The sequence below is a fragment of the Anomaloglossus baeobatrachus genome, chromosome 4 (genome assembly GCF_048569485.1).
Source record: "Anomaloglossus baeobatrachus isolate aAnoBae1 chromosome 4, aAnoBae1.hap1, whole genome shotgun sequence".
NCBI lineage: Eukaryota > Metazoa > Chordata > Amphibia > Anura > Aromobatidae > Anomaloglossus > Anomaloglossus baeobatrachus.
The window spans coordinates 232951578-232966193 of NC_134356.1; the positions used below are offsets into that span (position 1 = coordinate 232951578).

At 44.3% G+C, this 14616-nt stretch overlaps 1 protein-coding gene across 1 annotated transcript in view; it reads right to left on the minus strand.

Annotated features, from left to right (window-relative positions):
• Positions 1-6285: 6285 nt before the first annotated feature.
• The window catches only part of CDK17 (cyclin dependent kinase 17), a 216131-nt gene continuing 207800 nt past the window's right edge, over positions 6286-14616 (minus strand). The window contains exons 15-17 of the mRNA XM_075344742.1: positions 12633-12723; positions 11686-11763; positions 6286-10107 (exon numbers count right to left, since the gene is read on the minus strand). Coding sequence (XP_075200857.1) covers positions 10070-10107; positions 11686-11763; positions 12633-12723 — 207 coding nt within the window. The 3' untranslated portion in view covers positions 6286-10069. The remainder of the gene's footprint in view (positions 10108-11685; positions 11764-12632; positions 12724-14616) is intronic.

Sequence of the window (14616 nt, forward strand, 5' to 3'; positions counted from 1 at the left end):
CCAAGGCCTGAGGATCGTGGGAGCGAGCCACGTAAACCGGGACCTTGTTGTTGTGCCGGGATGCCATGAGATCCACTTCCGGAGTGCCCCACTTGCGGCAGATTGACGGGAACACTGCTGGATGCAGGGCCCACTCGCCGCTGTCCACGGTTTGACGGCTGAGATAATCTGCCTCCCAGTTTTCTACGCCTGGGATGTGGACTGCGGATATGGTGGACTTTGAGTCCTCCGTCCACTGAAGGATACGTTGAACTTCCAACATTGCTAGGCGGCTGCGAGTCCCGCCCTGGTGATTGATGTAGGCAACTGCTGTCGCGTTGTCTGACTGGACTCGAATGTGCTTGCCCGCCAACAGGTGGTGAAAGGCTACGAGAGCTAGGAGCACCGCTCTGATTTCCAGCACATTGATCGAGAGGGCTGATTCGGACGGAGTCCAAGTGCCCTGTGCTCGGTGGTGGAGAAACACTGCTCCCCAGCTGGATAGACTGGCATCCGTGGTGAGAATCACCCAGGACAGAATCAGAAAGGAGCGTCCCTGGGATAGAGAGAGGGGCCGAAGCCACCACTGAAGAGAGCTCCTGGTCTGTGGCGACAGAGCCACTAGCCTGTGCAAGGAAGAGGTCCGCTTGTCCCAACAGCGGAGAATGTCCAGCTGCAGAGGACGCAGATGGAACTGGGCAAAGGGAACCGCTTCCATTGATGCCACCATCTGACCCAGCACCTGCATGAGGTGCCTGATGGAATGACGGCGGGGCCTCAACAGAGAGCGCACCGCCAGATGAAGGGACTGCTGTTTGACTAAGGGCAGCTTCACAAGTGCCAGCAGAGTCTCGAATTGCATCCCTAGGTACGTAAGTTTCTGGGTCGGGGTTAGAGTGGACTTGGGCAGATTGACAAGCCACCCGAATTGGACAAGCGTGGCGAGAGTGAGCGAGACACTCCGCTGACAGTCTGCACTGGATGAAGCCTTGACTAGAAGGTCGTCCAGGTAAGGAATCACTGCCAACCCCTGGAGGTGCAGAACCGCAACCACTGCTGCCATGACCTTGGTGAATACTCGAGGGGCCGTGGCTAACCCGAAGGGGAGAGCCACGAATTGGAAATGTTCCTCTCCGATTGCAAAACGTAGCCAACGCTGGTGTGAAACTGCAATTGGCACATGCAAATAGGCATCTCTGATGTCGATGGATGCAAGAAAATCTCCTTGGGTCATTGAGGCAATGACTGATCGCAGAGATTCCATGCGAAAGTACCGCACCTGAACATGCTTGTTGAGAAGCTTGAGATCCAGGATGGGCCGGAAGGAACCGTCCTTCTTGGGGACTAGGAAGAGATTTGAGTAGAAACCTCTGAACCGTTCCCTGGCAGGAACCGGTACAATTACTCCGTTGGCCTGCAAGGATGCCACGGCCTGAGAGAAGGCGGCGGCCTTGGAGCAGGGGGGAGTGGACAGAAAAAAATCTGTTTGGCGGGCTGGAAGAGAATTCTATCCTGTAGCAGTGGGAGATGATATCCCGCACCCACTGATCGGAGACGTGTTGAAACCACACGTCGCCAAAGTGGGAGAGCCTGCCACCAACCAAGGACGTTGCTGGCGCGGCCAGATAGTCAAGAGGAGGCTGCCTTAGTGGCAGCGGCTCCTCCGTTCTTCTGTGGACGCAGCTTTGTGCGCCAGCTGGGTTTTCGATCCTTGGCTGAGTTAGTGGACGAGGCTGAGGGCTTAGAGGATGACCAGTTAGAGGAACGAAAGGAACGAAACCTCGACTGGTTCCTGCCCTGGACAGGTTTCCTGGTTTTAGTTTGTGGCAAGGAAGTACTCTTCCCGCCAGTAGCCTCCTTAATAATTTCATCCAGTTGTTCACCGAACAGCCGGGACCCAGCAAAAGGGAGCCCAGCAAGATACTTCTTGGAAGAAGCGTCTGCTTTCCACTCTCGAAGCCACAAGATCCTGCGGATCGCGAGGGAATTAGCGGAAGCCACCGCCGTGCGGTGAGAAGCCTCCAGAATGGCAGACATGGCATAGGATGAAAAAGCCGAAGCCTGGGAAGTTAAGGCAACCATTTCGGGCATAGATTCCCTGGTGAGGGAATGCATCTCCGCCAGAGAAGCAGAGACGGCCTTAAGAGCCCACACTGCTGCAAAAGACGGGGAGAACGAGGCCCCTGCCGCTTCATAAACAGATTTGGCCAGAAGGTCAACCTGGCGGTCAGTGGAATCCTTAAGTGAGGTGCCATCCGCCACAGAAACAACTGTCCGGGCTGAGATTCTAGACACCGGAGGATCTACCTTTGGTGAATGAGCCCACTCCTTGACCACCTCTGGTGGAAAGGGAAAACGGTCATCAGAACTGCGCTTTGGAAAGCGTTTGTCAGGACAGGCCCTGGGTTTGGTCACAGTGGCCTGAAAACTGGAGTGGTTAAAAAAACATACTCCTTGCTCTCTTAGGTGAGGTAAACTGGTGTTTTTCTACCAGAGAGGCTTGTTCCTCTGACACTGGGGGATTGAGGTCCAGTACGGAATTAATGGACGCAATCAAATCACTAACATCTGCATCACCTTCGGTCAGATCAATGGGGTACATAGAGGTAGCGTCTGAGCCCACAGTAAAGGCATCCTCCTCGCCCTGCGATTCAGCTCGTGAATCAGAGCCGTGGGACGAGGAAGGAGAAGAGTCCCTGCGTCTCCGTTTAGGAGGACGGGGTCTGGGAACAGATGAAAAATCCTCTGTGAGTTCTGCAGAGCGAGTCGGAGCAGCAGAGGCGCCCTGAGAAGGGGGCTGATGCATGGTCAGCAGAGTCCGGAACAGCTGTCCCATGGAGTCGGCAAAGGACTGGGAGATAGCATTAGAAAACGATGCTACCCAAGCCGGGGGTTCAGCCACCGGGGCTGGAGCAGCCGGAGGGACCCCTGGGGAGACTCCAGGCTGAGGCACCACCATGTTAGAGCAGGCATCACAATGTGGATATGTGCTCGGTTCAGGCAGTATGAGCTTACATGCAGTGCATATAGAGTAAAGCCTTGCAGCCTTGCTCCTAGTGACAGACATGCTGCTGAGGTGGAGGCTCTGCAGTAAAGAACACACTCCTTCAGAATGACCCCCAGAGAGTGTATAAAAAAGTCCACAACCAGAGGTTGTGGCTTACCAGACCATTTTGTGTGCCCTCCGGATTTCACAGCTTGGACCCCCAGACAGATTGCAGAGCTGCAGCAGCCAGCGCCGATCAGTGTGAGAACGCTGATAAAATGGCGCCGGAGAGAGGGGGGGGCGGGGTTTAGTCCAAGAGCGGGAACCGGAGGGCCAAGGAGAAATACAGGGGAGGGAAACATCTCCTCAGAGAGGAGTGTCCTCCCCTGTGCTGAGCGGCCGGTGGGCGGCGCCGCACTGTTCCCCTGCATGACTGACATGCAGGGGCAGTGAAACCGAAAGTAGGTCGCAGCCGAAGCCGGGGCCTAAATTTTTCCAAGCGGCCGACAAGCAGGCACCCTCGGCGCGGTTCTCAGGAAAAAAAACAGAGAACCGGCCGGAAATTACAGCAAAGTAAATAACACACACTCCCCACAATAAATGTACCAGGGACCCCTCAATAACGTCTCAATACTTAGCTTATGAGACGCAGGGCCAGGTCCCTGAGGGATGAGCGCTCCGTCCGGCAGGGTCCTGACAGGGCTGCGGATGGAGACCGGTCTCCTGCAAAGCAGTGAGAACCGTGATGGCTCCCACTTCAAGCCAGAGCCCGAGGGATGGTGAAGGAGCGCGAATCAACCTTAACAGCACCGCCGACACAGTGGGGTGAGAAGGGACATGCCGGGAGTCCAGGTTGGACCCGCTTTTCTTCCAATTCTTTAAAATCAAAAATGAAAAATCAAAAGAGAATGCATGTGTGGATGTGTGACCTCCTGAACACAAAGCATTGAACTGGCTATATTTGGTTATCCAAGGAGTGTATATGCTCGGAGGGAGGAGCTACACTTTTTAGTGTAGTACTTTGTGTGTCCTCCGGAGGCAGAAGCTATACACCCATGGTCTGGGTCTCCCATAAGGAACGATGAAGAAATCCCAGAAGCCACATGGAAGCACTTCCGTGTGACTTCCGTCGGGTGCTCCTGTAGTCTGTGTCCCGCCCCGCTCCTGCTTGCACTGCAGTGTCAGCATCTGCTGGCACAGCAGTGTCAGCAGTTGTGGGGATGACAAGCGCTGACATTAGGAGGATAGCAAAGTTCATTACCTGCGGTGATTAAGTCCTTCACTCCTCACGTCAGCGCTCATCACTGACTTCCATGCCAGAGATTGTGACTAGCAGTGACATCACGGGCCACTCACGATACTTCGCTTTGAATGCGGTGGATAATGGAAGTCCGTGACTAGCGCTGACGTCAGGAGTGCGGCAGCGTTCATCACCGCAGGTAATGTACCTAACCTCATGAAGTCAGCGCTAGTCATCCCCTGCGGTGACCTTGGTTGACCTATTGATGTTAGCTCAGGTCACTGCACTGCTCTCCCAGTCAATGGGGAACATTCTGTTCTAAATTGACTGGGACAGTAAGTATGGCTCATCGTGTTTTTTCTTTCCAATAAATTGATGAAAGAAGGAATGTGTTGGAGACTGTTTTTTCAAATAAAAAAAAAAAATAGACAAACAAATTTTTATTACTGACTGGGTTATTGATGTCTGGAATGTGATAGACTCTGACATCACTAACCACAGGGCTTGATGCCAAGTGAAATTACACAGCTAGTATCAATATTAACCCATTTGCCACAGCACCAGGGCATACGAGATGAGTTGGGTAAAGTCCCGGGACTGTAGCATGTAACGGATGCAGCAATTCTGGCCGGCTGATATTTTCAGGCTGGGGGGGCTCCCAATAACGTGGGTCTCCCCAGCCTGAGAATACCAGCCAGCAGCTGTGAGGCTTTATCTTGGCTGGTATCAAAAATTAGGGGGGACCGTACGCAGTTTTATATTTTAAATTTATTGTACTGTACGATATAGACCGGCCTACTGGCGGCTGTGATTAGTTGCAGTCAGACACGCCCCCATGCTGAGTGACAGCTGTCTGACTGCAACCAATCACAGACGCCGATTAGCAGAGCAGCAGTGAATATGAAACGAGCCTAATGAGCGGCCGGCTTGGGAAGATCAAATAGCTACCGCGAGAGCAGTGTGACAGCCATGCCGGTGAGTATGTAGTGCTTGCTCCTACCCCTTTGCGCCGGATTCTGTTCTCCATAGACTTTATATAGGGACCAGCATCTGGCCAAATACCCTGGACAGTATGCAACTCTCCTTCCATTTTTTTGTGGTCCGCAAAAAAAAACCAAAACAAAAAACGGAAGTCACACAGACCATATACGGAACAGATGCGGTTGTCACACTGATGCATCCATGGAAAAACAGGACCATTTTTTGGGGACCACAAAAACGGAATGGTCGTGTGAATGTAGCCTTATTCTGATTTCATATCAGATAGTGAGAAAAATATGCGTATGTCTTTTTAGATAGTGTATGGAAACTTCTGGTTTTAGCTGTACATGACTCAAGTTTGTGATAAATTTACTGTAGTAAAATGGTAATATCACTACTTATATCATGTAGCTGAAGGGCAGCACAGATTCTCAACTAAAAGCCTAGATTCTTTGATCAGGAAAAGAACAGACATTTATAGGACATTTCATGACTTTCCCAAATGCTTATGAAAAAATATTAATCACAAACTGCATTAACACGCTGTTCCCAATTTATTATATATTTTAGGAGTCTGAGTCGGTCCATTTTATACCGACTTCAACAAAATGGACACCGACTAAGACTCCACACAGCCCTGCAGGAAACATCCATGAGGTGTATCATGATGCAAAAACCACAATACAAGAACGGTATGCTAGCAGTACTTAAAAAAATGGTGAACTTTATAATTTCTTTATATAGCTACTTTGACATGTTGCGTTTTTGCTGGAAAAAAAAAAAAACCCCCACCAGATTTCTGAAGTGTTGTGCACATGGGGCGGTTTTTTCTCCTTTTAGATTTGGAGCACTTTGAAATCTGTAGCATGTCAACTCTTTCGGAATTTTTCATCCATTCAAATGAGAAAACACCCCTCACAAAAATGCACGAAAAAGGTGACGATTACACAAGTATTGCATGCGTTTCCAGCCAACACTCAATGTGTGCACATACCCTATAAGGAACGCTGTATATGACATTATTTGTAACGCTGAGGTTACCTACTGGCCTATGGCAATGGCCATCACATGCGGTTTGGAAAACCATGAAAAGAAAATGGCAAATATTAAGAACCAGTTTATTGTGTTTTCAACCTGGACAATTTTATAAAACACCGTAGAAATCAGCACCAGGGTGTCGGGAGTATAAACCAAAAAAACTGAACACATTCCTGTGTAGTACACAAAATTCAGATGGAAGGAAAGCGCCTTACAACAAAGAATTATTTGTCCCCCATGTGACTGAAAACAAGACTATTGTATCTCCACTGAATATTTATACTTCATAAAGTACAATATATGAATACAGGCTTGTCAGTTTCAATGAAACAGCAGTTTGTTACCTCTACGGATTGTTTTTGGAAATTAAACCCATTTACAATGTATGAAAAGCAGTAGTGGTCCAATATTCTCTGCTAGTCATCATGAACTTGCTGGTCTCTAACAAAATCAGAATAAAAAATACCCCATATTATATTGGTTATATTAACGAAACAACCCACGTGTTCCACAAACACTAGTCACAAATTTTATAAAAGAAAAAATTTGGAAGGAGGAAGTCACATAATACTGTTAACATCAGCTAAGTCTCTTTCTGTAAATGCTAGATCATATCACAGCCATAAAGGCCATTCAGAATACACCAGCTGATGGCTGAAGATTTACAGTCTCACTTTCAGTAAATGCTGAGAAAAATGGTGTATATGATAGAGGTGAGCGCAATGCTTCAGAGAATGAAGACGTGACAACTTCTGATGCAGATCCCAACTTTGAGTAAAACCGATGAAGAGAAAGAGTAACTTTAGGGGAGAAGCTCTCGTACTTTTAGGACTACTGGTTAACAGAGCATACTTATGCATGGGGTGGCCATTAAAGCAGTTACCCAGGACATTTTTTTTTTTTTTTTTTACTATGGGCATAAAAACTACCTGGTAGGTAGTTGCCAACTACCTGCACTAGCAATACAACTTCTCCTGGTCTACAGAGTACGCTTCCTCTTGCGGGCTGATCTTTTGATGGGGTATGACTGATAGACAGGCGGCTCCTCACTGTGGAAATGCGGGGGAGCCTGCTGTCAATCAACAATAGAGCAGAATGAAAGAGAAGCTGCTGCCTTGTAGACACAACATAAGTGGAAGCCGCTGAATAGCCAGAGGGTATGGTGTATGAAGGTTCGGTGCCCTGTGCAACAAGCCGGTTGTTACCAACTACCTGCCTGTTAATTCTTAAGCCCATAGCAAAAAAATAAATAAATAAAAAATTAAAAATAGTCCCAGATAACCCCTTTAAATGCTGCGCTATAATACTGCATGGTACATAAATGCTACAAAGCCTTATCTGACGCTATCGTCCGCAATCCACCATATGAGAATTGTGACACGCACGTTGTACCCTTTCATTTATACTATATAGAGATGCTAGAGGCTTGTGACCAGCTTCCAGTATTGTTGAACCATAGTCCTCTGAGCATGAGATTCCAGGATCAGGAATTGTTGAACTTCATGGACCTGTGCATTTTTTTCAACCCAGGTAACCTCTGTAGTCTTGAGAATAAAAGTCTCTTATTAGTTGTACAGTCAAAGGACAATAATAAGTCTACTACCAACTTGTTTTAGTTATGATGTACAATGGGACTAGAAGTATGCTTGGTTTTCCTATCGCAGTTGGAACTTCCTAACGATTTAGAACAGATATAAACATGACCGATATCCCTTTTATTCATATAGTTTAGTATTTACTAGGAATATGTAGTGCTCATATATCAGCAATGTGCCGATATAGCAAGGCTGATGGAGAGCATTACAATGCAGTTTGAAGAGATAAAAGGTCAGATAAATCCTAAGTTATGGAATACTGCTATAATGTGCCATCAGTCTCTGACTGTGGGTGTCCCAACAGCTTTGCCCCCATGATCCTCAGAATGAAGGGTTAAGCACCACAACTCCTTCATTGACTTTCCCTGCATAAATTCGCTCACTTCTCCCCTCCTAATTCAGGTGTGCCGCAGTTCCCTGCACAGCAGTGATCCTGTGCAGTCACCTCCGAACATTTGTTTTAGGTATTGGTGGGGTTCTGGTCCCATTGATATGTAAAAATATAACCTAGGAGTCTCCCTTTATATAACAGACTCCACTCTGCTACATGTGAAACAAATCTATGAGAAAAAGTAGATGACAAACGAAGTGTGTGTAAAGGAGCATTCCACGTCCAGTCCTGTTTCAGGCCATAAAATATTGTCGAAAGGTTGTATTATCTGTTACACAAACAATGGGGCAGATTTACTCAAAGGGTCTTAACTCCAGGCCAGACTGCTTTAGGCTATATTCACAAGTCTGTATAAACTGCAACGCCAAACCAATCACCAGTCTCCTGAACCAAATAGTCTCATATATGCCTATGAGGCTGCCCAGTCTAATCAAGCGACTAGTGGCCAGCCCAAACATTGCAGTCTATACATTGACTGAAAACACTGTTATGTGAATGCAGCCTTTCATTAAACAACATGCACCAAAGTTATCACAGTGGCTCATGCTGAATGATAAATTTGGATCATGATTAGACACTTACCTAAGGGTGAATCACATGCCGTGGATTTACCACCACACGCTGGTTGTCTTACCATGTTTTCCACAAGCATTTGGAGCCATGCGCCACTTCTTAAGACATACCCCATTTCATTAAACCACACGTAGGCGCTACAAAAGTGTAAAACACTAAATAAATGTAGCGTATAGCACGAACGACAGAATTCTAATGCCTTATGAATAGTAAATCTGCCCCAATGTGCCTTTAAGCTCTTCCCACTCCCCAGCTGAACAATAGATACAATCTAAATTCAAGCATCTGATTTCTCGTAGGCCAGTTTCACACATCCGGCACGCATGCAGTACAGTACAATCATTTACAGTGGAAGCGCGACACCATGCGGTTATGTGCTTCACGCACAACCTCATTTGTCCACATGGTGTCGCACTTCCACTGTAAATGAATGTACTGTGCTGCATGTGTGCCGGATCCGGCGAAATGCCGGACGTGTGAAATGGGCCTTAATGAAAGTGGCATGCAACTCATTTTGCTCTTTTCTCCTCATGCCAGAGGCATATTCTGCTATTTTATAAATACAAAGTATTTCATTATTACAAGAGAGAATTCTTTTCCATCATAACCAGCACTTGCTGGTGACCCGATTATTTCCTACCCTACGAAAATATCGATTCTTGTGCACCTACAAAATATTGTAGCCGATTATAGCTGGATAGGAAGAAACTGTGATAATCACCACCTATGGTCCACTGGGATCAGGGCCACGCAAAGCAAAATAGCATTAATGGAAACAATACAATTTAATAAAAATAAACTAAAACAAAAGAAAAAAACATAAGATAAAACAAAAATGTTGGGCTAAAAAAAAAAAAAAAAAAATCAAAACGATGATGCATTCACAGATTATCAAGCCACTGCAACTTCTTCAGGCCTTCAACTGCTTGTTGTGGTACAGATTCAGACAGTAGTCATTTAGCAGCAATGATTCGGCAATAAATAACGACGCATTGTGTCTCAGTCCTGGCCTGCACGAGAATTGCAGCTAGTCACATTTACAGCTGTAACCTACTGGCTCTAACAGCAGAGGAGACCTCAAAACCGACTGTACAAGCTTCGTCACACTGTGACAACAAATATATATATATATTTATATATTAAAAAAAAGGGAAGAAAGGAAAAAAAATGCAGGCCTGAAATAAAATGACTCCACTGTCAGTAGGTCAGAGTTGACAAACAGTCCATTGTCCACCAGAAGAGTTGCCACTAAAACTTCTGATCTTGGTATAAATACGAAAAACATCTTAAAAGAGCATGCTCTGTCTTCTGTTCTTCCCGTGCCCTGCAAACAAGACGGGAAGACACATTACAATGAGTCAATGTGTGAATGATCGCGATTGTAAGGATGAATATTTGTATGTAGTAATGCTGCAGAATGGTGATAGAGAGGCACTAGTATGATAGGGACCCCATTAAAAAAAAAAAAACAAAAAAAAAAAACTGTTCCCTTGCCGTTGGGCTCACAAAAAACTGCCAATTTTTGTGTGCTAAGTATCTCAATTCTTACATGTTTTTCATAGTAGTAATGCATGTCTATATTCCCATTTTCATTGTTCCACATGTCTTAGCGCTACAGAGTGCAATTGTCTCCTTTTTGTTACTATGTTTGAATGATCTTCCAGTTATCTGTCTTTTTTGCAGCGTTCGAATGCAACTCTCGCCATCTCCACACTACTACAAAACCCTCTGTAAGTCACAATACTTCTCCCAATCCTCTCGACCCATTCCTAGTGCTTCTATATAAAGCCACTTTCCAAATGGAGGTATTCGCTAAAAGACACTATGTGGTCTATATCAGATGAGTCGAAAGAGAAAGATTGTGCAAAACAATGGTAAAGTATTGAACCTGCTTTTAATGTTATACTTGCAAAAAATCATTCTAAAAATAGCATTTCAGTTAAAATCTCATAACAGAGTCCGTAGCCTTTGAATAAGCTTGTTGAGGCGAAACTAGTCAGGCAGTAAGAAAACGGAGATTAAATGGAAATGCTGCTTTAATACCCAATTTTGAAAGTACAACATTAAAAGCAGGTTGAATATTTTACCATCGGGCTTTGTATAATTTTTCTGTTTTTCTTGATCTGATGCAGTCCACGGTGTTGTTTAAATTGTGCAAGAACGGCTATTTATATCTATTGCATGTATAACCTAAGTGGAACTTGGTCTAGATTGGATGCTTTCTTAATTAATTGATACTATGGGACTTGATCTTGAAATTCATCTTGCAATAAACTGTTCTACAATGTCTTACATTGTCTCTTCGCTTTATCTAACCTTTGTTCTCTATAATTTAAATAAGAGGCACATTTTTTCCCCTTAGATGCATAAGATTGTTATTATATGATGGCCATCATTAGCGATTTTAGAAAAAACTACAGAATTATTTATTCAGACCATTAAATGGATAGTAAAACATAGGGTTATTTTGTGGAACTGCATAGACTATAAAGAACAGCAGTGGTATTTAAAAAAATACTTACAAAGATGAGTGTAAATCAAAAACCTTAATGCATAAAATTAGCCCCAAAGGTAACAACAAATGAGTTCTAAATCAAAAACACACTGTAAAAAACTTTGTCTTGTCTCTTGGTCGAAATCCTGTATTAAAAGAACACTTTGGGAGAAAAAAAACATGACTAGCGTGGGGGGGCAGAAGTGTAAGGGTGAATTTACATGCCGTGAATTTAGTTTTGAAAAGTTCTGCAACTGTCCCATTAATCTCCTATTCAGATTAATGGAATTGATTTTCCGTCGTAGAAATTTCTGTCGCAAAATTTGCAGCCTGAGAATTCACCCTAAAAGCGTCTGCTGTGTCTAACCAGGCAAGAACTGGCTAAATCATTAATGCCAAGCCACCTACCCGCTTCTGGATAGGAAGAATTCCGGAAACCAGGATCCTTCTGCAGCTGGATATCCTTAAGACTGAATATTGATATATCTGAAAGATAAAAATGTACAAGTCATAAACAAATGTATAACATGGTAACTCACACTTCATTGTAGGCTGCTCTGTGTAAGAGCCTTACCATACAAACAGACCTGTTCACCTAGCACTACCTCATGGCTTTCCTAGGCAATACTAGGAGGTAGTTCGTACTGTATGTACAATGCTCTCCGCATACTATTGGAAACATTTCAGAGACTCGCCTATAGTACTGGTAATCGTATGTATAATTCGGTGCGGTTGTGAAACGTATGGGGAATTTTGTTGGGATGTTGAGTGTGCCAGCATTACTACATGTACAGATCGGCACCATCTTGCAGAGGTCAGGGGTCTTAAAGTGATGCATAAGGAAAACTATAAAATGTCAATGAGAATTCTGTATACGTGGAGTAGAGAAAATGGTTACCCTGCGCTGCCGTGTGGATAGAAGAAATCACTCTGGAGTAATAATCTTCGTGATTTTATTATTTAACGCGTTTCAGAGTCTATACAATCCTGAAGAGACTCTAAAACGCGTTGAATAAAATCACGACGATTACTACTTCAGAGTGATTTCTTCTAGCCACACGGCAGCGCAGGTTAACCCTTTCCTCTACTCTAGTTATACCGATTCATCCCCTGCGTCTGCGCCAGCCAACGTGGTGATCTATTATGCCTTCATGGTAGTTGTGACCCTCACAACTCCCCCAGGTGAGGGTCTTCTGTGCTATGTTATTCTGGTTCCACCAGGATAAGACGCCATCTGCGCCTTTGTCTCTTCCAGAAATTATTTTATTAATAAGAATACTGGACACAAGTTTGTTCTTTTTTTCTTCTAGCTAACTGCAACTATGTAGAACATAAATTAGAAACAGGATTCTTACTTTCTGGTAAGCTATATATTTTTGTTCCCAGACTTCTGAAGTAAGCATGCTTCATAGCCTCGTCTGCTGAAATCCTCTTCTTAGACTCGTACTGCAAGATAATAAAGGTTTGTTAAGACCCCATATAGTATGTATAGTACTATATGTATAGTATGTATAGTATAGGGCAGGCGGCAGAACAATACATCTACAGTGGTTATTTTGTCAATCCCATATGTTTATTACTTACAAGAGGCAATCACATCTGGGTCTTTAATACATCAGAACCATTCTTGTGAACGGCATAAGTAGACCAACATGGCAAAGTCTACACTAATTGGCAGAAGACAATTTACTTATTCATTTTAACCATTTTTAGATTCCTGTTCCGCTCTTTTGCTTTCACATATCAAGCAATCACTACGCTCAGAATCTTACGGTCATTAAAGAGGCTGTTCGGGAGTAAAACTGAAATGCCTTAAGAATCAATACTCAAGCTCACAGACTCTCCAGACCCCTTTTATGCCGCCTACCTAGTCTCTGCCTCCTGGTCCTCTCCGTGACAGAACAAAAATGCCTGCTCAGCCAATCATTAGCTGCATCTTTAGCCATTTCCAGTATGTTAAAGGTATGTCCTAGCCCTTCTTCATAAACAGTTTTCAACTACCTTTCTTGCTCCTGTAAACTCATGTCTGTGTGGGTGCTATATTGCTCTGTTGTGATGCAGTCAATGCTACTGCCGATCTGGGGACTGAAAACAGACCCACTAAGCAGCGCACATCATTGGTGGGGGCAGGGATACCTGAGTGAGTGATGGCAGTCTGAGCATGCATGCTCAGATCAGACTACACTCTCCTTCTATTTGGATCCTGCTGAATCTTTGGAGCGCGGTTCATCGGTGATTCATCCTATTGACAGTGGGACTGGATATCAAATGCCTTGTGACCTATTTGGACTCATCTGGATTGCATTACCTAAGTGATCTATATATCCATGGACCATTGTGCCTTAAGAATTACTTAGAATCCTGAAGTTAAGTCTGACTTGGTGTGATTTATTACTGTCCTTCTATGTGAACCTGTATTGTATTTTATATGTACTTGAATTGTATCAATTTGTCAGATAATCTGAACGTAAACCCTGTTCTTGATATTCAAGACCAGGGGTCATCAAAAAATTGGTTTAATCTGAGACAAATTGATGTTTTTTGTTATTTTTCACTAAATGGTGTGGTATCAAATTTTATATTCTATAATAAAAATTAAATTCTTTGGGAATAAATTGGTTGGTCTTATGCATATAGTATTCCCTAGACTTAGAGTCTTTTTTGATATTACTTTGGAGCGCCATTCCTTCAACTGACAAACTCTTTAATATGCTAATGATCAGACGCACATCACAGCGCTCCAAAGCTTCAGCAGGATCCAGGCAGAGGAGAGTGAAGCCTCAGCTGAGCTTGGGATTTTAGGTGTCAGAACCTAAAAAACTGTCTTGTGTTTGACTTGACAGTTTTCTGTGCAATCATGTCATGAATGCTGTGTGTGAAGGGGGGTTTGCTGTTTGGCTCACATCATTAGTTAGGCCAGCCACCTTCTGATATATAATACCTTGAACAAGTATTCATACCCCATAATCTATTCCTCCTTTTTTCACATTACACCTACTAACTTAAAATGTATTTTATTGAGATTTTATGTGCTATAGCCAGGGCTGTGGAGTCGGAGTAGTGGAGTTGGAGTCTGTAGAAAATTGACCGACTCCTAAAATATATAATAAACTAGCTGTAGTACCCGGGCGTTGCCCGGGATAGTAGCTATCTCTCTTCGAGTTTCTGTTCGTCTCTGTATCTCTGTGTCTCTCTCTTTCTCTGTGTCTGTCGGGCTGTCTCTTTGCCCGGGCTGTCTTTTTCTGTCTCTCTACCCGTCTATCCTATCTTATACTAACAGTTTATTTTGTTCCTATAGCAACCACTGACAGTTGCTATTTATAGTCTGTAGCTCCCAGC